Source organism: Rhinolophus hipposideros (assembly GCF_964194185.1).
Source record: "Rhinolophus hipposideros genome assembly, chromosome: 4".
NCBI classification, from domain to species: Eukaryota; Metazoa; Chordata; class Mammalia; order Chiroptera; family Rhinolophidae; genus Rhinolophus; species Rhinolophus hipposideros.
The window spans coordinates 55535353-55562911 of NC_138050.1; the positions used below are offsets into that span (position 1 = coordinate 55535353).

The following is a 27559-nucleotide window of genomic DNA, read 5'->3' on the forward strand; positions in this document are numbered from 1 at the left end:
TCCCCCGGCCCCGGTGCGTCCTCGCCCTCCTCCTCCGCGCTGGCCGAGCCCGGTGCCAATGCGCCAGGATGGAGAGATCTCGGCGCGGGAGGAGATGACGCAAAAGCCAGCGCTCCCCCCAAAAAAGTGTTTCTCCAGGACGAAGATGGCGGCAACTTAGCCGGGGACTGAAGATGACTGTGGCTCTCGGGAGGCCCAGCTCAGGCGATTCGGCCCCAAGGTCCGGGGGAGGCGGTGTCAGCAGTCAAAGCCCGGCGGCGGCGGTGGCGCCCGCGGGCAGACCTGCGGCAGCGGCGGCGGCGGCGGCGGCGGCAGCAGCGGCAGTTAGAGCGCGGGGTGGGGGGTGGGGGGGAGGGAGAGCCCTGCTGGCGGCGGCCGCCCAGGCTCCGGACTCGGGGAGAGACAGCAAGAAGTAGGAGCAGGAGGAGGAGAGAAAGAAGAAAAGGAAGGAGGAGGAGAGGAGCTGGGGAGGCTCTCCGGTCGCTGTCAGTGGGCAGCGGAGACGCGGAATGCCCCTGGCAGGGGGGAGCGGGCTGTCCTCAGCAGGGCCATGGGGACCCGCGCTCTGACAATGCCTGGGTGAGAGGAGCAGCGCCAGCCACCCTGCCACCTCCATCATCACCTCCTGCACTCAGCTCACCACCGGCCACCAGCCCAGCCTCCTCCGACTCACTCTCTCTCTCTGTCTCTCTGTCTCTCTCTCTCTCTGCATTATTGTTTTCTACTCTACAGAGGATGTGGTCGGCTGATGATTAGGTCGGAAGCAAGTCAGATCTTCCTCCAAAGCCTGGTAATATTTATGTAGGGAGAGAGAGAGAGAGAGAGAGAGAGAGAGAGAGAGAGAGAGAGAGAGAAAGAGAGAGAGAGAGAGAGAGAGAGAGAGAGAGAGAGAGAGAGAGAGAGAGAGAAGACAGAGAAGAGAAGAGAGGGAGAGAGAGGGAAAGAGAGAGATAGAAGAAACGGGAGGAGGGGATAAGGAAATTAAACCCTTTAAGTCAATGCATATTGTGGTGACACCGGCACAGGAGCCCTCACGGTGGAGTCGGCCAGGGCTGTGCGTTCCCAAAATATGACCAGGGGTGCTTGGATGTGTCGGCAGTATGACGACGGCTTAAAAATCTGGTTGGCAGCACCCCGGGAGAACGAGAAACCGTTCATCGATTCAGAGAGGGCTCAGAAATGGCGACTGTCTCTGGCATCTCTCTTGTTTTTCACAGTCCTGCTCTCTGATCACTTGTGGTTCTGCGCCGAGGCCAAGCTGACCCGGGCCCGGGACAAGGAGCAGCAGCAGCAGCAGCAGCGGCAGCAGCGGCAGCGGCAGCAGCGGCAGCGGCAGCAGGAGCCCTCCTGGCCCGCGCTCCTGGCGAGCATGGGGGAGTCCTCGCCCGCCGCCCAGGCACACAGACTCCTCTCCGCCTCCTCGTCCCCCACCCTGCCCCCCTCCCCGGGAGACGGCGGCGGCGGCGGCGGCAAGGGCAACCGAGGCAGAAACAGCCGGAGCAAAGCTCTTTTTCTAGGAAACTCTGCCAAACCCGTGTGGCGCCTGGAGACTTGTTACCCCCAGGGCGCCTCCTCGGGCCAGTGCTTCACCGTGGAGAGCGCCGACGCCGTGTGCGCCAGGAACTGGAGTCGGGGGGTGGCAGCCCGGGAGGAGGAGCAGCAGGTGAGGGGGACGCATCCAACTCCGCTCTGGAACTTGTCGGATTTTTACCTTTCGTTTTGTAATTCCTACACACTTTGGGAGTTGTTCTCGGGGTTGTCAAGTCCCAACACTTTGAACTGTAGTCTGGATGTGGTGCTTAAGGAGGGCGGCGAGAGGACCACTTGCAGGCAATGCATCCAGGCTTACCAAGACTACGACCATCACGCTCAGGAGAAATACGAAGAGTTCGAAAGTGTGCTCCATAAATACTTACAGTCGGAGGAGTACTCGGTGAAATCCTGTCCTGAGGACTGCAAGGTAGGAACGCTGGTTTCTATTTTGTGTTGTTTGTTTTTTTCTCTCTCTGCCCGTCATGGGCTTTTCTATCTGTTTTGCTTGGTTGGACAGTCTTCTAGAGTTTTAAATTTCTTTTTTTTCTTTTTTTTTGGCTCTGGTTTTCTTCCGTCGTCGTTGTTGGGGTGGTAAGAGCTTGCCTTGCTGCTTGAGTTGGAAATACCTCGTGGCTCACTGGTGGACTGGTGGTACCTCCTTCTGGGAATCCTTAGAAGATCAGGGAAGACCCTGGTCTTCTGAGATAATCAAGCTAGTGCATTAACTATCTCTTAAAGATATGTAATTGGTTTAAACTCCGTTACCTTTTATTTAAAAAATGGAATTTAAATGTGGTTTGTTAGGAAGACAGTGATGGGACTGATGACTCCATCTAAAATCAGAAGTCAGAGACAGGCATGTATGGTTTGGCTGATGGACCTGCACACATGAATTCTGTGATAGTGAATCAGTAAGTTGGTTGGCAAGGAGGGACGAGAGAAAGTATTTGTAGTTGCTTATGTAGGAAGCACAAAAAAACACTTTACTTGTTTTGTAGGGGTATTTCTGGTTATTTGGAAAACTGGAGGCCTACCTAAGGATAATTTATTCACCATAAGTTTTTGTGTGTGTGTGTTTTCACTTAGACATTTGTATAATTATTGAGCTGAGACTCAGTATGAGTAGGATGGTTTAATTAAGTATCTGGTGATCGATGATCACTGTTAGGTTTTATCAGAGACCTTATGTAATTAGTTTGAATCTTCAGAATGCTCTCCATTACTAAATGGCAAATGCTTTATGCTATGAATGAAAAATACTGAACTCTTTCAAAATGTGTACCATATTCAATCTCTTCGTGTTTAATATAATAATGGATGTAACCCTTGCTGACTGACAAAGGAGAAGAGTATGCAAATTTCTTAAAAAATGACCAGTGCAACCAACCATGGGCACACGTCCTAGTCGAAGCGTTACTGTCCATGGTGCTGAAACAAGATTTGCCCAAGAGCTCTATTGAAGATGAAGACAGGGCAGTGACCTTTCAGTAGGGGGGAAATGATGGCAGAGTCTCAGTAAGCCTTAATGTTTTGTTCCAAGGGTAATTTCTTAAACACCACAATAAAATAGTATTGCTTTAAAAAAGAAATAATACACCACATTGTCTCTTTTCCTTTCACTTCATTACTTCCCCAATACCACGCAGGAATAAAACAACTGTCCCCATTTTGCTTCACTTGCTTTGAACTGGGGAAATATAGGCAATATGGACCAAAGGACTTTGTGATGCTTGACAAAATAACTGGGCTAAGCGATACCTATTTATAATAAACATGGTTCAAGGGCTGTTTTTACTTTGGATTGATTAGTTGTGCATTTGACAGTTAAGCTAAACTCAAACTAAACTTGCTTTGTCAACATACTTTAAGACCAGAAACAGATCTTCTTTGAAAACAGTAATATTGAGGTTACAACATTAATTTAGAATGCTACTTCACTGGATAAATGGATCTGAAACTGTCCTATGTAGTTTTCTTAGCTGTACCACTATACATCATGCATAGGGATTAAACTTATTCTTAGCAGTAGAAGTTAATAATGAATGACTAGTGTGATTTTTACATATTTATTTTGACAAGTTATGCTGCATTGGAAAAATGAGGACAAATAAGGAAACTTATGTACCTGCTAATTTTACTACTTATGAAAAGATTGCAAGGGTTTCAGTATACTATTTATGTTTAAAAATGGTACCTTGTAATAATTTGAATCTGCCTACTTTTCTGAATGTAATTCTCATAGAAATATCTAGAAATTGCAATTTGCATAGGTTCAGTGTTTAAGAGATAGTCTGTATGGTCAGTAGACTGTAGACTGATAGTAGACTGTCTTTCAAATAAGCATGTCAAATATATCTTTGTTCAAATATCCAAATTTTAAATATAAGTAGATGTTTATTTTCTTCTTGACCCGAAGTAATTCTCAACTCTATATTTATGTCATCATAACTGTAAGGTATAGTGTAGGTTAAACTAATTTGTACTGTTATGAAATACTTCTGGATTGTGTTTTTGTATAAAGTTGCAGTTGTTGACTATATACACAAAAGCGCATTATAAAAATCTTAACTTCTTTTTAGAAACATTTTTTTTTTCCGTTGCAAAGTAAGTACAGTCATTCGAGTTTCTCAACCCACACACAGAATTTATGACCTTGATATCTTGTAGCTATTTCTTGGTTGTGTTGTGATTTTTATTTGTTTGTAAATTTAAAACATTTATTCCACAATAACTGTTTTCAAAAATTACATTTTCAAATTTAAGGTGCAGGTGTTCTTGGTTGATAACTTACAAATTGATTGGTTAGTTCCTTAGTTTAATATATATTTTATATATAAGTCACAAAAATATCCTCTACAAATTATGTTACATGGCTTAAAATGCTACTTGGAGTCTGAAAAATGTGTCTGAATTTCTTTCGTCTGAACACTTTTACTTATTTCAAACATACTTATTATTATGAAATTATGATTATCGTCAGGGAGTTTGTTCAAGATATACATTTTGTGCAAAATTTTTCATATTTTAAGGTAGTCACAAAGGCCTAGGCTATTTTAAAATTAAATGCATTATGTTTCGGAACTTGGTAATATATTCATGAAAAATCCAATTTAATAGTTTATAAATGTACTTATAGATAGAATACATTTCGTCATATTAGTTATACAAATTATTGGAATTTATGTTTTAGGAGAACTATATTAATTTTATCATACTCATGTATAATTAAATAATTAATGCAGTGATTTATAACTTTTAAAAGTGAGGACATATTATTACCTTTTAGTTTTATACTCTCTCCCATTAAAAAAAGCCACAGTCCGTATATGTGTAAAATAAAATAGATTTAATTTAATTTTTATTTAACTTGATTTAAAGGGCTTTTTGACCTCTTGTGCAAAAAACAAACAAACAAACAAATGAACAAAAATAATCTGACACAATCATAATGCCTTGAGTCCATAGTCACTGGAGATCAAATACACCTTGGATTTACTTTAGTAAATTTTGTATTACAACACATAAAATAAATCATTTGCACTCAAAAATATTTTTTAATTTTCTCAAAAATAGCTAGCTTGATTTTTTAAAAAATGTAAACATTTATCTGGGAAGTGATTTATGGAAAAATAAAGATCTTTTGCACATACCTATGCTCATACGTAGTCAAGCTACTATATTACATAAATCAAGTAGCCAAAGTTATGACTGTAATTCTATGTAGGTTGCAGTGTTCTTCAAAATAATATTTTTGATGTATGATACAAATCTGACTAATTTGTAATAATCTTCAAGTTGGCTGGTAATATTTAAATATGCGATATTCTTAGCTAGAAAATTACATATACATATTAACATGTTTGATTTTTTAAATTAAATATTTTCTCTTAAATATGTCTTTAGTTCCTTAGCATACTTGAAAATATATATTATAAAATTGGAATATTTAGGGAATATGAATTTCTATGTTACAGGTAACTTTTGTCACTGATAGCTTTACTTACTATACCTTAAGCCAGATGATTAAAGAAGATTTGAGATTAGATTCCAAGATAAATAACACATCATCTGTATCTTAGTTCTCCCAGGATAAATTCTAATCTTTATACTCTCAAGAATATATGGATTCTCATATTTTTATTTTTGTAATCTCATATTAAAGCACATTCTTTTGATGATTTTTATTTAATAGACACTGACCGAAAAGATACTCTGCTAATGTTAGGCATATATAACAATTGTGATATTTGAGGCTTTCTGTATTGTTTGCAGGAACCATTCACAAACATTCACCAGTTTGAGAACATGGAATTTGGGTTACATGATGTGCAATTTGAGCATTTCTTATGTTCTTAATTCATTTTGTTATCATACACTCTAGACTCTTGAAAAATATTTTTAAAATAAAATCAAATATCTAACAATTATTTCCACTTAAATATTGAGTATAAAATATTATTCTACTGTTGATTAAATGCTATGGTACATATTAAGACACTGTGTAGGATACCAGAAGTGTAAAATATGTATGCAAACAGACCTGCTTTATATTCTACCATTTTATTATTTTCAATCATGTTTTTATAGTTGAGTTGCTTCTCTGCAAAATCAGTCTGATGATCACTTTCACCATTAATAAGGCCATTTATAAGGTTAAAAGCACTATCATAATAATTTTTATGACCTAGATTTTTGTTTTTCATAGTTTTGTTCCATATAAACCACTAATTTTATGATCTGTGTTTTATTTTTATAGGGAAACACTCAAAATTTTACCTTAATATTAGATGCCTGTTGTTTTATAGATTAAAGAATGAGTATTTTTACTTTGGATTTATAACTGGGTCAGATTAGTAGCTATATAGGGCATAACTACAAAGCTTTAATAATTGTTGTTATACATTGGTTTTATTAGCTCTAATTAGATGAGGTTGGCATCTGCATGTGCAAGATGAACTAAAATTCGAAGGAAAAGAAATCAATAATGCTCTCAGTCTCATGCTCCCCCACATATAAATCATAATTCATTAAGATAATTTTTTCATGCTAGATTGAATATATAAGAACAAGTATCCAGATAACTACTTCAAACAAAATACTATTTTGGTTTGAGTTACCTGACCAATTGTTTTCATTTCAAGTCCCAATTTTCTTTTTAATCTTCATCTACTACATTGACCTCACATTGAGGTCGACCAAACATTTTGTTGTTTATACTGATTTGCACTGCAAAGATGTTTCTTCGCTATCAGTAAATATTTACTCTAGGTCAGTGATGCTTTGAATCACATTGAAATATCCTGGGCACCTTTGAACAGGCTTCCAGCCCCAAGAGAGTCTGATTCCATTGGTCTGGCTTGTGTCGTGAGCGTACCATCTTCCACTTTCCCTCATGATGTGTGCCCAAGGTTGAGAACCACTGTTCTAGTGGACAGTGACAACCAATGAGGAAAGACTTTCAGCTCCTATGCATGCCTCAGTAATACATCGTGATTTCATTTGTTTAACTGATTAGAATGGAACTCAGAAAAATATTTTTAAAACATAAAGGCAATAAGACATAGTTAGAAGTCAGGGAAACAAATATGTACTAACTGGGCTGAAGAAATAGATGAGAAGTGAACCAGCTGGGTGAAAGGGTTAGGGGATATTCCTGAAGAGAACATGGAGACAGGTAGATGCATAGAGGACCAAAATTTTAAATGTTTATGGATGGGCCTATTGGCTATTGATACTGTCTTTTAGCCAGAACTCTCATTATACTGGGGTTCAGTAATGGGCTAAGCACGAGGACAGAAATTGAATGATTGTCTGTGAGACTGATCGACTGTTTTGATTAGAGGAACCCCAGCCTCAGTATTTTTGTCTCATGTTTTAGCCTATCTAAACGGATTAAACTTTTTCAAAGGAACATAGTTCGTTGGTTTTAAGAGAAAACCTTACAGTTGAGTTGCTTTTATAGTTGGCTCTTCACAGTGTTTTGCACGAACTGGGTCTATTCTTTCTTCATCAATTCACTTTAGTAAGCCTAGCAAATTACTAATGCTTTTTCAGTTTTTTTCTTTGTAATGATAAGCCATGTGTTTTTTTTTAACTTATTTCTGTAATACTGGAATAACTAGTATAACATTCATATAGTTTGATGAAGGTGCAACCTGCTAAGTAGTCACAGATTGCTACCAAGCTTAAGAATTAGTTTCAGAAGTATCTTATCATTGTTCTGTTTTGAAATGATTGTAGTAGCATTCATATTTTATTTTTTCACATTTTAGATTATAAGATGCTGTGAGACACTAAAACTAAGTTTTACCTAGTAATAAATTAAATATTATTACAAAACAAATAATGGAATTCTCTAATGAAATGTTCTAATTTACTCTGATTCTGTAAAACTGAAAACAAAAATGATTAACATTTGCCTTTCTTTGCTAATAAATAGTTAATGATTCATACTACATATTTGGTTTGAATGCATGAAAGTGTTTAATTCTTGCATGTTTAAAGCGTTAAAAGGTAATAGTTAATTCCTTCCCCTCCTCTCCATAGTCTGTTTCTACATTCAGTCATTTATAAACAAAACCTTGTAGAAGATACCACAGATAACAAGAAGAATCCTGCAAAAAATAGAAGTTTGCTCTCTGTGTAAATACTGTTGTTCATTTTAGCAGTACAGTAGCAGTAGTATAGCCACACATATGTGTGATGGGTGAATATAATAATCACTTCTATGGAACTGCGTGGGATTTTGTTTGTTAGCTTCCCCCCCTGCAACAGAGGGAAAATGGACTCTAGTCAAAACTGTGACACTGACTCTTCACCCCTCTGTTCCCTCTCTTTTTTTCTCAGTGTGCCTTCTTGTTATCATTTGGCTGAGTTATTTCCTGGCAATTGGAAGCTGCATTTTCAGGGCATGTATCCCATGAGAAATTCAAAGTTCAGGAGAGTTTCATCTCCGTATCTTCATTCACATCAAAAATGCTCAATGTCTTTCTTACTGAACTATCACTGACTTCGTTCATTGCAAAGAATATTGAACTAAGATGTCAATGGATGACCATGACAATGTGTTAGCTATCGCAGAAAACGATTTGAACCACTCAGAAATTTAAGTGTTGGAACAGATTCAGTGGTAGCTAACAACCTTTAGAGCTTATTAGAAGTCAGAAAATAGTCTATTCATTTAATTTTCACATCATGTCTATGAGATATTACCACCGATTTTATAGATGAGTAAAGTGAGGACATAAAGTTAACTATTCCAAGGTCAAACAGCTGGGCAGTATTAGAGATCAAGTTCACTTCATTTCTTTAATGTATTTCCTTTTTCTCTTTCATTATGAGTATTGCACACATACCAAAGAAGAAAGAGATTAGTATAATAAACCCAGATATACCCATCACATAGATGTAACAATGGTTAAAATTCTTACCATATTTACTTATTTTTATTTTGAATTATCATTTGAATTTTACAGGTAATATAGCAAGCTAACATGACAGACATTTAGGAGTCCCTGCAGAGGTGGGCCAGAAATTCCAGGATCATCATTTCAAAGGCTGAGGAAGAGATATGAAAATGAATAAATCAGCAGAACACTTAGGTTTCTGATTTCAGTTTAGAGTCGAGCAGATAAAGGATGTGTGTAAGATTTTAGGGCAGGGAAGTACACTTAGAATATCTATGATAGTTCTTATTCTGAATTCATAAGTTAAATAACACACACTGGAGGTCAGGGATTCAACATATGTATTTGGGGAGATACATTCCATCCATAACACTGAGTAAAGTATGTGTGGAGAGCTGTAGGAAATACCTTTGGGAAGATGTCAGTCCTCAGTTGTGAAGGATCATGTATTCCGTACTAAGGTCTTTGAATTTCATTCGCTGTATAAAACATTAGAGAGGAATTTTAATCAAGGAATTCATTGGGATGATTTATTTTTCTCAAAAATTAGCTCTGGCAGCAGTGTGACAGTAGGTTGGAACAGGGTGAACTTATGCCAGAGAGACCAATTCAGAATCTGCTGTCTTCCTTAGGAGTAATATGACTCAATTAGCACTCTCCAGCAGAACTATGTGTGGTGATGAAAATATTTTATACTTTACCCTATGCTGCTAGCCATGTGTGGCTATTGAGCACCTGAAAAGTGGCTAGGGTGAACTAGGGGGAATTAACAACTGAATTTTAAAATTTATTTAATTTTAGTTAATCTAAATTGAAATAGTCCCAAGTGGCTAGTGGCTACTATGTCGGGCAGAAAATCTAAATGACTGCAGAAGCTATGGAAGGGGAGAAGAAAGACAAGGTTCAGGAGACATTTCTGAGCTCGAATTTATCAGTTGCTATGTAGAGAGGAAGGGTGTGATTCAACCTTTATAAAATGTGAGACTATGAATGTTGATACCATGTAATGAGATAAGAAATACAGGGGGCAGAACAAGTTGGAATTGAGATTGGTATAAGAAACAAGAAGTTCATTTTTGGAGATAATAATATCAGGAGATGCCCAGTATATACTATGCCACATAAGCAGGGAGTTTGGGTGTGAAGTTCACTTTCTACATGTCGGTTTGATTCAGGAAGCTTTGGGCAGAGATTAGATGACTTAACCAACAAACAGATTGTATGGAGAGAATGCCAAAGATGAATCCTAAGGAAGACCAAAGGACCAGGAAAAGATATGGAGAAGAAAGAAGGAATGAGAGTGAAAGTAAAAGAGGGAAGGAAGGAGGGAAAGAGGGAGGGAGAGAGAAAGAAGAAAGGGCACGAGAGAGGAGGGAGAGGGAGGTCAGAAACAGAGGCAAAGGCAAAGGAAAGAAAATCATAAGAATGTGATGATGTGAAAGGCAGAGGGAAGGATTTTAAGAGACTCAGGATCAGTCAGGAGTGTCTTATCTTGAAGAAAGGATTTGTAGGATGAAGCCTAGAAATAGGTCACTGAATTTGGCAATTACATTTGTTGACCTTACAAGAGTAGTTTCAATAGAATGGTAGGGAGAGATGTCAAATTGTGAGGATTAAGGAATGAGTAGGAGTTGAGGAAATAGAATAGTTCAAACTACTCTTCATTAAGTTAGCAGTGAAAATAAAGAAAGAATGGAATAGATGGGAAGATGTGAGTTTAAAGAAATAAATATTTTATGATGACATAAGCTTTTGAATATTTGTAACTTTTGATCTAAGACCCAGATGAGAGTATGAGATTGAAAATATCAGATTCAGAAAAAATCACTGATGGCACCAGATTCCAAAGGAGAGATGATGGGCTCCCATCTATTGCTAGCCCTCGGGAGGAGGAGAGGTTGTATCTATACATTCTGCTATTGATCTAAGAGCCTTTGGTTGTTTATATTTTAAGCAGGAGCAATGCTTTAATTTCAATATTTCAGAAAATGAAAACAATGATCATTTTGAATATGCTTAGATGAAGTAGGAAACTCATTTTCAAGTAATATAAAATAGTTACTGGTTTTATATATGAAATCATCAACAATTACAAGTACTTGTTACTATAAATTATTTTCTTTAGGAATGTGTTGCCCTGGGATTCAATGGCATATTTAGAGAACCAACTGAATTAAATATGGCTATTTCTTTATAGGTTTTCTTTAAAAAGTTTATGTGTTTGATAGAAAGGTTTAAACATAGAAATGCATTATCTATAACCATAATTGTACACTTGAAACCTATGTAACTTTACTAACAATTGTCACCCCAATAAACTTTAATTGAAAAATGTAGAAATTAATGTCAAACCTAATAAAGAAGTATAGTTAAAAGAATAGTTGAGGATAGACTGGGTTCAACTCCCCTCATCACTCACTATTTATTAGCCATATTACGTAGTCCAAGTTACTTAAAATAGGGACTCTAGTATCCATCTCATAGGATGATTACGGGGGAAAAATTAAGAGACTCCCATGCATATAAAAAGTACCTAAGGTAGAGCTTGATGATGCCCAGTAAGTGGTAGCAGTTCATTAAAACCCATCGGGGGAAAGCCGTGGGAAACATCCATAAAGTTAATATAGTCTCCACTTGAGATGTCATAAATTTTCGGGTATACAATGCCCATTTTCAAGAAGTTTGTAAGCAGACTTTGCATTTTGCATGGTAAATTGCTCTGCTTTATTGCCTCTACATTCATCTACTTCTCTATATTACTGAACAATGCTAGAATAAAATGGAAAACAAAATTCAACGGGTGCAAAACTGTTATGCTCCTACAGCTTGAATTTTTTTCCTGTTATTGCAGATTAAGATTAGCATGTGCTGGGTTTGGATTTTCTTATATTACTCTAAAGGAGCTTGTGCACTTTTGTTCACAAACCTCTCTGGGAGAACAAATGGAAAGATCGTTGTAAGGAAACCGATGGGTAAAACTAATCTTGGGGAAAGTTGTCTGTTATACAGTTTGGCATTGCAAAGTCACGTGTCCTACATTCCATATTAAAAGGTGGAACTCTCTGACCTGCATTCTTGCTATTTGGCTTTGTATTTGGTTTGATGTCCCAATTATTTTCTGCACCACCCCACATTTACCCACTATGCCATGCTTTGTATTTTTATCGATTGGGGTGGGAGAGGAAGTAGGGTCAAAGGTTGCCTTGGCATTGAACTAGAGCTAGCAGACAAGGCCAATATGGCAAGTGCCAAGATACAGAAGAACAAGTGGGGTGAAATAAAAGACTATAAGCTGTGCTCCGTGCATGAGAACATGATTCCCGAGAAAGAGAAGACACAGAGAGACACAGTAAGGTTCTTCAACTTGTTAAAAATTGTGATGTTTAAGTGGAGTCTTACTGTTCAGTACTTCCAATGGCTCTCGGTTGAGAACAGGGCCTCGTATGTAGGTGTTTTAGGAATATCTATTATCTACTAAGAGAAGAATATTCTATTAAAGGTTACAATGGAAAAGGTTGCCTGAGAAAATCAGACTGCATTGCTACAGAAGATGTACAAGTGGGTTGGGAGCTATCTGCCATAACCCTAGAGGGCATCTATGAGCTGCAGGTTGACTAGATGATTTTAAATATTGCATCCAACATCCTTTAGTATAAAATGAAGTACCCAGAAGTGATAACTTTGCATGGTAAAACTGTACTTATTCTAATTTTATCAAAGAAAAATATTCCGTTACAGAGAAAACATAAGTATTTTCTTAGCCTACCACCTTGCTCTTAGTCATAGTACTTTGGTTTTAAAAAGGAAAATCTTCACAACTTTAAATTATTTCTCTGTTTCCCCTTCGTATTGTTATCAGTCTAAAAAGTTTTGAAAAAGAATGAATCAACTGCATGTGCTTATCCTGAAGATAGACAGCAACTGAGTTAGACAGATTTATGAGTAAATTTCTTTGTTATTGTTGATGTCAAGAAGTAGACATTATTCTGTTCACAAACACATCAATCACTATTATGAACTCTCAAATAATCCTCTTGAGCAAAGCAGGGCTCTACAACATGGTCAGACTGGGAGATAAAAGGTGGACATGACTTTTCCCCATTGGAACTGTAGCACTTCTTTTCACATGTTAATTCATCCCCCCATCCAGTTCTTTGCGGATATTATCACTGTATAAAATTCCCTATTCTCATGGAATTATATCCATTCATTAAGTTTTTACAATAAATAAGTTTTATACCGGTAACTTTAGCATCCGTATCTTATTTATTCCCCACAATAGTCCAATATTATGGGCAAAATTAGCTTTCTTCAACAAATGGGGTGACTAAGGCTTAGAGAAGGTAAGAAGCGTGCCAGCGTTCTCCCACATAAGTGCGGCATAGCCAGAATCCAAACCCAGTAATATCCGGCTCTGAATCTCATGGGCTTGACTTTATTATACTGTCCACTCTGTCACAAATCCTGGTTCATGTCTAGTGTTTTTGTTCTGTTTTATTTTGTGTTTTTAGGGGGGAGAATGTGGGTAGATGACAGCAGAAGTGGATAGACTATAAAGTTCTTTGGCACTTGAAATAAAATATAACTTACTTCTTTCAAACTTGTCGCAGCATTTTGGTGTAGGAAATGAGCATGGGTCTAAAAGTCAGAAAGGCCTAGATTCCACTATATTTTTTCCTACCAAATCCTGTGAAATGGGGATACATATGTGCAGTTTAAGGAGCCCCTGAGAAAAGGAACAGAGCAGGTGGGTGACAAAATGTAGCTGACAAGTGGTGACCCTCTCAGTTGAAGCTCCTCTGAGAAGAGAGAGTCACCTCACTACGTGGCAGGAACACTCTACTCTCCCTACTGTTTAGACACCGAGCTGGTAGAAAACATTGACAAGTTTGTCCTTCTGATCCAATAATTGCTTTCTAATCAAAGCTGTCCTTCTAGTCTAGGTCACTTGCCAACAGAGATTTTGAACTGTTTTCATAGAGGCATTTCAAAACAAAAGGTGCTGGTGGTGATAATATATTTAACCTTAGGAATCGGAATGATCCTAGATAAGTTGTGAAAATCTGTCTAAAGAGAAAAAAATGTTTTTCAAAGGTCAATTTGATTCGTAAACCATTTCAAAACAGGGTTTCTCCTTCCCCACAGTAAAAGCTGGACTGATTGTTATGAGCCATTAGGCCAGAAGTTGCAGGGCACCTGTGCTCTCTGAGGCAATGGCTTCCTGTCAAAGTCCAAGTGAAGTAGTGGGGGGAAAAGACCATATGGAGATGCAAATGATCTTGCTGTTGGTGGAGTCCTTACATCTGATGGGCTTTGTGGAGGGTTGGCGCATTATGACAAGTTTCATGTACATTCTGTTTGTCCCATGAGTTTCTAAATATATATTGAAATTTCAGAAATCATTTATGAAAAGAAATGAATCCTTTCATATCATTCAGTTTAGACTTTTTAAACTCCATTTGTATTCAATGTATCTGAAAATTCCAGTGAAGAGGAGGGGATTCAAGTCTGAGTGAACAAAGTTCTTGTCAGCATAGTTTGGCTTCCTTGATGAATACAGATTATTTGGTTTTTCAACGGTCACAGTTGTCAACTTCTCAGCCATGGACTTGACTTCTCCATTCAACTAATTGGCTTTTCAAGATTATGAAAATAATTGATCCAATCTTTAAGTGGTTTTGTATTTTTTGTTCTTAGAACTTACTGGATGCAACAGGTCCATCATACATGTGCATTTTACCTATAAGGAGTCAAAGAGGCTATTCGTCTATTTTTTGCAAAAGTAAGCATAGTAAAAGAGTACCTAAACTCTTTTTTTTTAATCTGTTTATTTAATCTTTGGCAAATAAATTTCTCATTTCCAAATAACTTCAAAATCTGGGGGAAATTAACAAAATTCATTGATAGTTGTAAGCCTCAAATTTTTAGTTTTTATTTCATATGAGTATGTGACATTAAGAAATTGAATTTTTTCATAATAAACATCTAAAATGTTTCCTTAAAGCTATGGGCATTAATTTTTTATGTTCCCCAATTATTTGTTAAAGGTAGAGACGTTTAAAAAGGCCTTCTTTGCAGGAGTAATTATTAACACTGACAAAGGGTCAGGCTTTGCTGCGACCACACTGTGAAGAGGGCAGCGCCACACACGTGTTGGCCAGAGGGCACACTATCATTAGGTCCCACTGCTCTTGAGTGTTGGTACGGTTTGTCAGCTATCCCTATCTCCCATTTTGGCTGTGTCTACACAGGAACAGAAAAGGAAGACTAATAAATAACAACAATTGAAACAAATGTAAATTTACAAAGAATTAAAACACTGTTTGCTAATTAACTTTTTTTTTTTACTTGAAGTTTATTGGGGAGACAATGGTTAATAGTTACATAGGTTTCAGGTGTACAATTCTGTAATACATCATCTATATCTCACATTGTGTGTTCACCACCCAGAGTCAGTTCTCCTTCCATCACCATATATTTGACCTCGTTTACCCTTATCTACCACCCCTCTTGCCCCCTTACCCTCTAGTAGGTTAATTAAGTTTTTCAGTTAATAGTCTTTGTCAGAAATATGGTGCATCTCTGTCAAGGAATTGATGCTCACTTCTCCAATTTCACACTTTACATGGATGGATATTTAATATTCTCACAGGATTCACTTTAAACAGATAAATGCAAAATCGAAGCAGTGCAAATTTGCATTTCTTTAACAACTTGATTGTATAATAATACTAAAGCTACATAGTGAAAGGCACTATGCAGCACTCAACAGTTGCCTTTTTTTTCCAAGTCAAGACTAGAGTTGATGAATTTTAGAAAAGTTAACTCATGATAGATATGGTGTAGGCAAAAAATCATATTTTCATCCAAATATATCAATTTATCTTACTGGCCTGGGATTTGAAATACATAGGAAAAGATGAAGTAGCTGAATTGACGCTGCAAATAGAGCAAGGAAAACACACAATGATATATATCTGAGAGTTCCCATTTCCTACCTTTGACTGATTATAACAATTTACTCTTGTCCATGAAATGCTGTCTCCATTCTGAGCTATTTTGTATAGCCATGATCCTATTCTGTTTTTTTTTTTAATACCATGACAATACATATAGGATGCATTTAATATGGTAAATTATTGTAGAGAATTTCCCAAGGGGCTGTTCAACCAAGTTCCTCTGACTTCTCCAAGTAATGGTAAAGAGCCATCTTCTAGAGCTGCCACTGCTCGTTGTGGAATGAACGGATGAATCAGAAGGACCAAAGAAGTGTCAGCACTGAACAGAATGATCACAGTGATTATTTGCAGAGGACATGATAATTGTAGTCTAGATGTATTAAAGGATGCTGCATAAAGAACATTTGAATAACTTCATTTGTAATTAATTTCCTCTGGCAATGCATTTTGCCATACCTTTTTTTTTTTTTGTGTGTGTGTGTGTGTACTGTATAGGATAAAAGCGTACTATAGGGACAAATGAATGTTACTTTTGAAAAATAGATCTTTAGTGGAAACTGTTCTTGGATAATTTGAGCACTGTTATTATATGGCAATAGTAATTTAGGCACTTAGGTATAAGATATCCCACAGTGCACCTAGCTAAAAAAAAAGAATAAATAATTACACATTGCATCATGTGTGACTCATATGGACATGAAAAATATGTAGGAAATTAATATATAATTATTAAAGTAAGGGAAGAAAGGAACATGACGGAAAGCCCTGGAGAATATTTGCTTTTCTTTTTCAAGATGTTAATGAGAACAAGATTAGGAGACATGTAAATCTCTTAATCGAAAGGCTGCTGTGCTCATAATCTGACACTGAAAAAAAAATCTCAATAACAGATTTTCCTTTTCAGATGGTGTCACTTCAAACCAGTAAGTGAAAATTAGGTTTCACTCAGAGCCTTGAAATTGGGACAGTCCTGCTATTTCAACCTGAAATCGTTCCCTCTAACTTGTTTATGAACAGTTCACTGTTTCCCACTTCAAATCCAGTAGTCTCTAAATCAGATAATTACAAAATACCAATTTGATAAAATATGGTGTTTGATATCTTTGTTTCTGAACAACAGAGCTTTTTATATGGAAATATAAACACAGTGTTTTATTTGTGTACATGCGTCTTTATGGATAATTATGGGTATGAAAAGTAATAAACAGCAGTATAATCATGCCATAGCTGGCAGCGGGAATGTGTGTTTCCTTAATCTGGTCATTTAAAGAAAGGGATAACTATTCATCTTTGAACCTTTCCAGAGAAGCATTTTTTAAAGCCAGTGTTGTTTTCCAAATTTAGAAGACTTTGGAAAAATATATTACTATGTGGTTCTGCTGATTTGTTTATGAATTTTAAGAAATTGGAAAGCTACTATAACTACTATGTTGTGGACCAAAATCTGGAAGAGTTTACACTTAACACAAAAAATAAAAATCAAGAGAGACCATTTGATTGCAGAATGGAAACTTTTTGATTAATTCAACCATTGGAATAAAAATTATAGATATATATTTTCTTTACTACAAGATTCTATTCAGATAACTAGCAAGGATGTCTAGAGCAGCAAAATTATATCATCTGAGAAATTATCTGCACAGATCAAATTGTTCCAAAGATTCAAATCACTCACAGGCAAATGTTTTAAAACATCTTTTTTCAAAAAGATTATGTATTTCACATTGTGGAATGAACTAGTGTTAGTGATGAAACTTGGGGGAAGCTAAGTCCCTAATGACTATTCTCAGGCTTTTTGTGGAAAGTCTGTTACTCATAGAAACAAATATAAATCAGGACTGTGTCTCCTTTGCTCATCTGAAGAAAATTTGACCTCAGTCAATAATTCAAGTATAGGAAAAATGCTGGATAGAAGTCTATATCTGTATCTTTGCAAATGTAAGTGATTTAAATCAATTGTATGTGTTAATTTTAATTCAATTCTTGGAGAGTCAACAGACTTATGCCCAAAGCTGGAGGGCAGTTTTCTACTCTTTTCAGGTAATCGTAGTTAACAATTAGCATCTAGTGTTAGTACCAGACCATTTATTTAATCCTGTGAAGTAGTAGATCTGATAATTATTTTCATTTTATAGATAGGTAAACAAAGGCTTAGTGTGCAGGACTCCTAACTAAAGCTTTTAACAACTATTTTATATTTGTTTTCTATCACTCTGCTTGGTATAGAAGAAGTTCTGTTTTTCAGAGATTGTAGATCATTGAAAAGGAAAAAAAGTAAGAAATCACTGAAAATTTAACCTGAAAGACGTTTTCTAGCAATGTGTGGCTGATTTACATGATACATCTATAAAATGAAATTTGTATACACACACACATATATACATTCATTTTTTAAATTATATTTTGGGAATACTCTTAAAACAAGGGGTTCTATCTTATTTCATTTTTGTCTATTCACCTGTAAAGAAGCAAAGAAAGAAAAATAGAAAAGGTGATCTCGTGATGGTTGTAAAATATGGAAACAGATTTTTTGATACTCTTCTTACTAAGAAGTGCAAGGATGCCCTCTCTTTGAATCTGGACATGCCTGTGACTGCGTCCTCCAAAAAATGAGGGTGTATGTGATGCTCTGTGACTTCTAGGATAGTTGATAAAAGGCCATGCCATTTGCTGGAACGTGTATTATTTGAGCTGTTATGTAAGATGTTCAATTAACCGAAGACCACCACACTGTAAGGAAGCCCAGCCATATAGAGAGGCCATTGGCAGGCTTTCTTGTAGACAGTCTTCAGTTGAACCCAGTCTTTGAGTTGACCCAGGACAGGTATCAGACATATGAGTGAAGCCTCTAGGTGAGTGCAACGCCCACCCATTTAAGTCATCCTGAGCCTTCAAATCTTCTCAGAGCACCAGATACTTTAGGGAGAAGAAAAACTACCGCCATTACGCAATGTCTGATTTCCTGATCCACCGAATCCTAGACTGTAATAAAATGGTTGTTTTAAATTTGGGGTTGCTTATTATGCAGCAATAGATAACTAGGACAGTGTTCAGTAATAGTTTGTTGAATGACTCTTCATTATGTGAGAGGTTCCGTTGAGTAAAACTAAAGAAAATTAAAAGAAACCTACGTGGCCTCATATATTTTATTGAATTCTTTTCCTCTCTGGTTAGTAATGTTGGTAAATAGTTATTGAAGCTGTTATTATGACATGTTCCCCTGCCAGTTCATTTAATTCATTTAGCAGCAATATTCATGCGCCGACTCTTGTGCACAATTCATCATTTGAGGAATTATGCGGTGTATGATATTAAGATACACTGCCTATGAGCTAGTTGTGTACAATATAACGGAAATAATACAGTGTGAAGCTACATGTGAACAATGCCATGGAGAGCTAATAGCACCACTGCACTGAGAATTTAGGAGAGACAAGCTCCTTACTTCTTTCATTGGATTATACTGATATGTTTCACTGTGTGCCCATATGTGGCAAATAAAATGGAAATTAATGTAACTGTCCAAACAAAGCATCAAAATATATCTGCTGAAATTTGTAAGGAAAACGTAATTTTAAGGCTGAATTATCTGGGTTATTCAGTTGAAATCTTAATATTTTTAATTGTTTTTTTAAATTAAGAAACCACAGTGAACGAGTCCTCTTGAAATTGAATCCTTTACGCCGCATTTATCATTAAGCATTTTCAAGTGGGCAATTATGACATTCTCTCTTAGCCACCCAGTTTTTCTGTTTTTTATGAGAAAGTAGGTGCATTTTTACACACATATTAGTCATCTTTTCTTTGATTATGCATCTGCTAGCCATATCTCTGGAATACTGTGAACAGCATTTGCAAAAATTTGTACATTCAATGTATCTGAAATATTTTGGGAAAAATTAAAAGCTAATATTAATAGTAATCTTTAATATTAGCTTTTAATTTTAAGAAACTAGGTATGGCATAATCAGGAGCAAGCAGCATTATCTAAACTGCTGAGTATAATATGAAGAAGTGAATGATGACCATGAAGGAAAGTACCAACCAGTTTTCTGAGTGATTCACTAGACTTTTTATGCAACAGAGTGGTGGCCAGTTTTCATGGGTAATTGCAAAAATGACATAATATTATATTTGACTTCTTTTTGAAGTTTAAATTGAAATAAAGCAGCTTGAGTTCATTTTTATTACTTTGAAAAGAAAAAAATGGAGACTTCCATTGTATTAGTAATCTCTTGTTGTGTAACAAATTATCACAAATTTACAGATTTAAAAGAATACATGTTTATTATCTCACATTATCTGTGGGTCAGAAGTCTGGTCATGGATTAGGCATGTCCTCAGCAAGGTTATAGTCAAGGTGTGGGCCAGGTTGAGGTCTCATTTGAGACTCTAGTAGGGAAAGATCAGATTCCAATCTCACATGGTTGTCAGAACTCGTGCTTTGCTGACTGTGGAACAGAGGACCTGATACTTGCCGCCAGTTGTCCAGGTGACGTCTTTGCCATGTGGCCCTCTCTCATGTAGCTCACAACCTTGAAGCTTGCTTCTTTAAAGCCAGCAAGGGGGAAGGTTTCTTAGCAAGACATATGTTGCAATCTTATGTAATATCATCACAAAAATGGCACCCCTCACCTTTCCTCTGTTCTATTCCTTTGGAAGCAAATCTTGATCATACTCAAGGGAAGGAGGCTATACTAGGACATGAAGATGAGAAGGGGGAATCATGGGCCCACCTGAGAGATTATTTGCACATCCATTACTTTTAAATATCCCTCAGAGACATTATTCTTTAGATAATCAGAGACAATTTAGATAATCAGAGACCTATTTTTAATTGTCTCAGACAAGGTACATTTGTTTTTGTTTTATGTTGTCACTAAAAACAAATATGTGATAAATATTTAACTATAAATGTAGAAGAACATCATAATTATTAAATACAAATGTATTTTACTGTGGGAACATAGGTAAATAATAAAATTTCTCAGTCATGATTCTACATGGGTAAAATTGAATTTTAATTAAAGAAATTGAAAATGATCATCTTCAAGTCTTCTTATTTCTTCCAAAATTGTTTCTGTGTAAAATTAAATTCTGAAGTTTGCCTTGAAATATTTTTAAAATTTAAAAACTTCACTATAATTGTGAAATCATAAATGTCACATAAATGCTTTAGATGAATGCAATCTGTTTCCTAAAAATATATTTAGGGTAAATTAATGAATCTTTAGAACCTGTAGTTTCTTATAATTCTCATGATAAGATTGATTTATTTAGGTCAATGCAGTACTCATATATGCCTCTTTAGTCATCCGAATACAATCTCATTTGTCTGGAATGCTGCCCATAATGCTAAATTCAGATTAAAGGTTTCAACAGTGGGATTTGAAATAAACATGAAGGCACTTTAGGGTAACTGCCTTTATAAACAGAGGTCTGGAAACTCTCTCTTCCACTATTCTGATACTACTAGAAGAATTATTTTTTTCCACCAGTTCCAGAATGCCAGATATTCTTCTGAGAGCTGCATCTTTTGTCTTTAGTCCTGATCTTCATTAAAGCAGTTGCTTAGTATTGAAAATAGGAAACGCAGTTTGAAGATAATGTTCTAATTTATGGATTTATACTCGTTGAGGAACTGGCATGGTTTTGTTTGGGGGAGGAGTAAGTTATATTGGTATGTTGGGAAACGATAAGGTTAAGATCTGCCACTGTCCTGCCCACCTCAGCTTCCACCTATTCTTTGCCATCAGGTAATTCTGTTCTATAGCAGACGGGACCTTCTGGTTGCTTAAGGAAGTTGAAATGGATCACTGCAAATACATCATTACTATTTGAAAAATGATTCCAAGCATATGCTACCCGATAGCATCATCTTGGTATTTAAAGGATGAAAAGGAATTAGCAATCCTTCATCTGGACTTGGGTCAAGCCAAAATGGTAAAAGAAACTAGTGCAAAATTAAGATTAAAAAAGAAAAACTGTCTGGATTTTTCCTTTTGCTATAAATGGAAATAACTTCCTGGACATTCTGAGCTGACTGTTAAGCTATGTGTATGTTTTTATTTTTTCCTATGCGTGATTACTGGCTTAGAGTTAACATGCTATGTAAAATTAACTCAAGGAATCTATTATTTATCCTTGCCCTACACTTAGGACATGGGTGTCCACTAAATATTTGTTGAATAGATATTATTCATTTGGAGAAAATCTAATTTTGATTCCGTGCACATAAAAAAAATTAAAAAGCTGAGTAGCCAAATTTTCTGTCACTCCCAGAAACACTTACCCTTAGGCTATACTCTTGAGGAAATCAGACACAATTTGGCTAAGGTCTTTTTCTGTGTGGTTTTTAGATGAAGTCGTGCTGGAACACAATGTCAAAATGTTATTTGAATTAGGGGAAAAAAAAGTTAAACCCATCTCTTCATTTCAAACTATATTCATTCCATTGTCAAACTATCTGTAGTTGTTGGATTTCTTCAAATCACAGCATGATTCATATAATTACTGTATTATGATTAGGTTTATTAAAGGTCTGAAGTTATTTTAATTGTTTGTGATGAATGAAAAGAAGATGAAGTAGGAAGACCTAGTCTGCAGTTAGAAGGGCTGAATATTGAATTCAGTTATAGTTATTGTTGAATTTTCTTTTAATAAGATTGAATCCAGAGGCAAGACATTTTGTTCCTTAAAACCCCAACTGAAGTGTATTTTAAGAATGACCTACATAATAATGAATTTTCAAATTCTCACTAACATACTGGAAAAAAAAAAAAAGAACTGACTTAATGACTTGATTTTTCAGTTTAAATTCATGCTTCTCATTATCAGTTTTCTTCTGGCCATTTCATAAGATTCTATTGTATAGTTATCGATTTTCTAGATTTTCTTTAAATCTGTATTTTACTTGTGGCTACTCACAACTTGCTGTACAACAGCTTGTCCTTATTTCCAGTCATAAATATTAGTATCTAACAGATGCTCTCTAATTTTAGCTGTCAAACAAAAGAGACTGGGATACCAGGATGTAAGAGTCAGCGTATAAAAACATAAAATAGACATGGGCTTCCTAAATTCAGCCATACTTATTGGTTGCCTACTGCAAAGATACTTATTTGCTTGAAGTTATTTGTAATGTAATGTTCATAAATCCATCCAGTTTACTTTCGATAAAAAGTTACCTTTTATAGATCCAGTTTACTTTTCATAAATCCATCCAGTACCTTTGAATCATTCATGTATCCAAGGATACTATTCTTCCTCAGACTCATTAGACAGTTTGTATTTAATGCATTATCTATCAAAAGAATAAAATGAGGAGGATAAAAACATGCACATAATAATGAGGAAAGTAAGTTTAATATGCTGTGAGGTACAAAGCTCAGATTTTATTTTAAAAGTTACTGAGTTTTATTTCTCAATGTTAGCCTCTTGGGCACTTTGTTTTCAATTAATTTATTTAAAAAAATTCTATACAATTCATCTATGGGATGGTAAACCATTTTTTACATGATGTTATTTAAGAAGTACATCTTACTCTACTTAGATATATGACTTTTTCTCTCTGTAATCTGAAATGTTAATTATTACCATAATTTTGGGATACCTCAATGTCAGAAGCCTCATTTGTTGGAAGAATCATTTATAATTTATAAATTTGTTAGGTTCAGTTGAGTTGTTTGGATAACTGTCCACATTTTAGGTGGGAAATCTCCCGAAACTAGTCAGATTTACATTAAGAGATTGTTCATTTGTCATGAAAATAATGTCGAAGACCATGATGTACCTAATAGTTTTCCATTTTAACTTAGGGCTTCCTACGATGGTTTGGAGTATTTTAGGCTCATTGAACATAATGTGCTTAATTTGCAATGTAGAACTTTGAAAGATAATGAATCATGGATTTGATATAGTACTGGGCCAGACCATGATGTCTACTGAGAACTTTTGACTTGGGCTTGGATCCAGGTAGCTTTCGCTCCTAGTATTAGAATATAAGCAATGTGAAATATAAATAATGTCAAGACAGTTGATTTCTTGTAGGCCTTCTGTACATAGAAGAAAAGTACATGGAGACACATCCATTAATCTGCAGGCTTGCTACCTTTTCTACCTTCAAGCACATCAGCACAGAAATAATTTATGCTGTTTTATACTCCTATGTAAGTAGGATATTCTGGGACTTAAAATGTGACTTATGTAAGAACTAGAGCTACCTATCCTTATCTACCCCATGTTTTGGCCTAGGAGATTTCTATTTCCATCCACTCGGGACTCTCCATGAGCAGGCCTGACCACAGCTTATGCTAATATAGTTTTAATTTCATATATTGAGGAGATTACTAGTACAATTCAGAGCTATAATGGGAGAAAAGGAGAGTGAAATCAGTCAAATGAAACTCTAACAGTTACAAAATTAGAAAATTACATGCATATGGGCAATTATTTGGGCATTTACACAAAAAATCAAGTAGAAGTTGAAAAAAAAATCAAAGCTTTCAGTTTTTACCAAGTTTCAGAATTTAAATTTCACAAAATTGCTACTTTTATAATCTTAAAGTATTATTATATTTTTATCTTAAATATAAAATAGTCTTTCAAAAGCCTTATGAAAAATACCAAGATTTCTTTAGTTCCAGTGAAGTTATCCTGTTCTTTATTTTTCCGAGGAAGTTCAGGTGCTTAACCACTTTTTTATTTATTTAACCTGAGGTTATTCAGGAGCAACTCTGCTCAATAGAATCTCTTCCACAATAATAGAAATGTTTGATATCTTTGCTGTCCAATACAATAGACACTAACCACATGTGTCTTCTGAGCACTTGAAATGTGACTAGTAAAACTGAGGAACTGAATCTTTAGTTTTATCTAAATTTGATTAGTTTAAAATTTTAATTTAAGTATCCACATGCAGCTGGTGGCTACCATATTGAACAGCAGAATTCTAGGGAATAGTAGCAATTTCATAACTAGCTGTTGACTGAATGGCTTTTTAGATCTCCACGACAGTTATGAGAATAACATGTACATACCCTGTACTCAGTTAATTATTAATAAAATGAAGAATAATTAAAACTTACTTGTGTGCCAGCCCTTACTAATCATTTTTATCCATATGGAAGTCAGAATATGTAACCTTCGGTAGGAAGCTCTCAGGTGATTGTCAGTTATTTGAGAAAGTCAAACAAATTTGCTCCAATACTTTTAAGATCAATATTATAAGATCCATTATTATGTAATTGTGCTACATGCCAGAAATAGGAAGATGACCTTTGGCAAGGTGAGCTTTGAAGAATTTCTGTCATTTAACAGTATCTCCTTTGATAGATAGATTGAAAGGATGGGTCTCTAAATGGTGCCCGAGCTCTGTAGTCAGATTAGATGATCTACATTCAAACGTTGTCTCAGTGATTTTCAAATGCTACACCCTCCAGCCATTTACTTAACTTTTCTGATTCAGTTTCTTCATCTGTAATAAGGGGTAATAATAGCACATAACTCCTGGGGTGGTTGTAAAGATTAAGTAAATCCAGATTACTGAAGCACTAGGAGTAGTGTTAGACACGTTGCACATTATTAGTGCCAGATAAATATTTGTTAGATAAATAAAATAAAATTGGCATGTAAAATAAAGCAGCCAGGCATCAGTCACCATTGGTCGGTTAAGCATTGTTATTGATAGTTAAATGTGAAATGTATTTCTACTACCTAAGCAAGTATCAGTGGCCTGGATGACATGCATATATAGCCCTTCCTTAGCTTGTCCAAGAATATCTGGATGATACTTTCATTGAAGTATACGAATGCTCATTGGCATGTGGGGGGAGTATTCTAGTGATACCTAAACTAAAAGCTGGGCATGAATATCACACTGGCAGATGTCTTTTTCCCAGAGACTTGGCAAGATTGGATTAAACTGCTGTCAAGTTTTCCCAAAGAGTGTGCTGGGGAATGACTAATTACATAGGAGGTTAAGAGATATTGAAAGATAAAGGATTTTTGTGCTCAAGTATGTCTCAGAATTGCTAGCTTTAAAAAAAAAAGGTTAATTTCTTCATGGCATATCTATTCAGAGCCTTTCATATGGCACTGTGCTTTGTGAATGTCCAAACATGTTTAACCATGAAACTCTTATGTTAATTTCTTCATTTTTTTAAGAGGCATTGTGAGGGACTTTTGTCCAGTACAATTTGAGACACTGGAAAATCAAACACCACCAAAGAGAATTTAAACAAGTAGTATTATTTGTTAGTAAATGTATATATTTCTATCTTTAATCTTTGTATGTTACATACTTTTAACCTAGATATCTGATTTTGAAAGAAATTATAATTTTTGCTTCATAATAATTGCTTCATAATGAATTTTTAAAAAGGCAATATACCAAATATCTATAGTAGACACACTATTTCTTTGTGACCCTGAACAAGTAATTTGATCTTTCTCGGTTTTGATTTTCTTATCCTAAGCTAGGCTTACCTCATTTGCATACAAGTAAATGATGAACTAGATCATTTTTTATGTGTTTTTTCCCTAATTCTGGTATTTATGAGTATATGAATTTTGATCATGTTTACCTTAATGACACATCGGGTATTTTAAAGAAAAATAGTTATCTATTGTTTGTCCTGCCTTACTATATATAGTCAAATTGTTTCAAAATGAGAACATTTTTTTTCAAAATTATCATGTATACATGAAAAGAATATGATATTTCATCAAGTTATAGGTAAGAAAGATTTTATAAATATTAGCAGAAAGAAATGTATTTTCATTCTTAATATCAAACTATTCATCAATATTTTATCTACGTGTTCTAAAATGATAGAAATTTAAATATAGATGCACATTTATACATATGGCTTGTGAAAAGTATTTTTTTGCAAGAATATTTGAGATTTCAGTGATACTTCAATCATGAAGGAAATATAAAAAGTAAAACAGGCACGCAATCCACTTCTTCCCAGAATATATTCAAACAATATGCTTTCCCCATGGCAGTGTTAAAACAGTCTTTGTGAAATGTGGTGTGTAAAAGCAAAACAAAGCAAAACAAAGTTAAACAAAAAGAGGAAAACATTTTTATTTTTTCTAGTTTGGGCTTTTCTTTTCTTTTCTTTTCTTTTTAATTTTACCAGAGATTACAGCTTTTCTTTTGAATTTCTGTTTTGTGTGGGCAGTAAAAGGCCCGAGTCATTTTCAAAGGGAAGAACCAAGAACTAGTAGAAGAGAGAACATCTATGACATGTACTATTTACATTGGTCATTAGAATGCTGGGGATTTCCCATTATTTTCCCCTCAAGCATTTTATTGTTATTTTTCTGTTTAAATGAAAATACTCCTAAACAACACATCCAAGTGGCATCATCTGTGCTAAATGGTGGTCTACCAGCAGCCCTTTCTTTTTGGGGATGGTTCCCTGAGGGCAGACAGAGCCAGAGCTCTTGCTCCGTGACAAGCTCCTTGGACAGTAGTTTTGGCAGTAATAAATGGAGGCACAGACATTCCCAGATTGCCTCGATCCCTCTTTGAATTGTAAAGCCTTAAACACTGTTAAATTTTCATTATTTGAAACCTGCTTAAGTGTAATTGCATAATTTAACAAATATTTATTGAACATCTTCTATATGCAAAACATGGAGGGAGGTGACCAT

General features: G+C 35.7%; 1 protein-coding gene and 1 pseudogene across 2 annotated transcripts in view; both read left to right on the forward strand.

Annotated features, from left to right (window-relative positions):
• Window positions 1–929: 929 nt before the first annotated feature.
• The window catches only part of NALF1 (NALCN channel auxiliary factor 1), a 541718-nt gene continuing 515088 nt past the window's right edge, over window positions 930–27559 (forward strand). Inside the window, exon 1 of the mRNA XM_081046389.1 lies at window positions 930–1960. Within this exon, the coding sequence (XP_080902515.1) occupies window positions 1070–1960 (891 nt within the window). The 5' untranslated portion in view covers window positions 930–1069. The remainder of the gene's footprint in view (window positions 1961–27559) is intronic.
• Window positions 12178–27559, forward strand: part of LOC308496592 (chromatin target of PRMT1 protein-like) — a 91869-nt pseudogene continuing 76487 nt past the window's right edge. The window contains exon 1 of the transcript in view: window positions 12178–12288. The product of the transcript in view is annotated as a chromatin target of PRMT1 protein-like (transcript). The remainder of the gene's footprint in view (window positions 12289–27559) is intronic.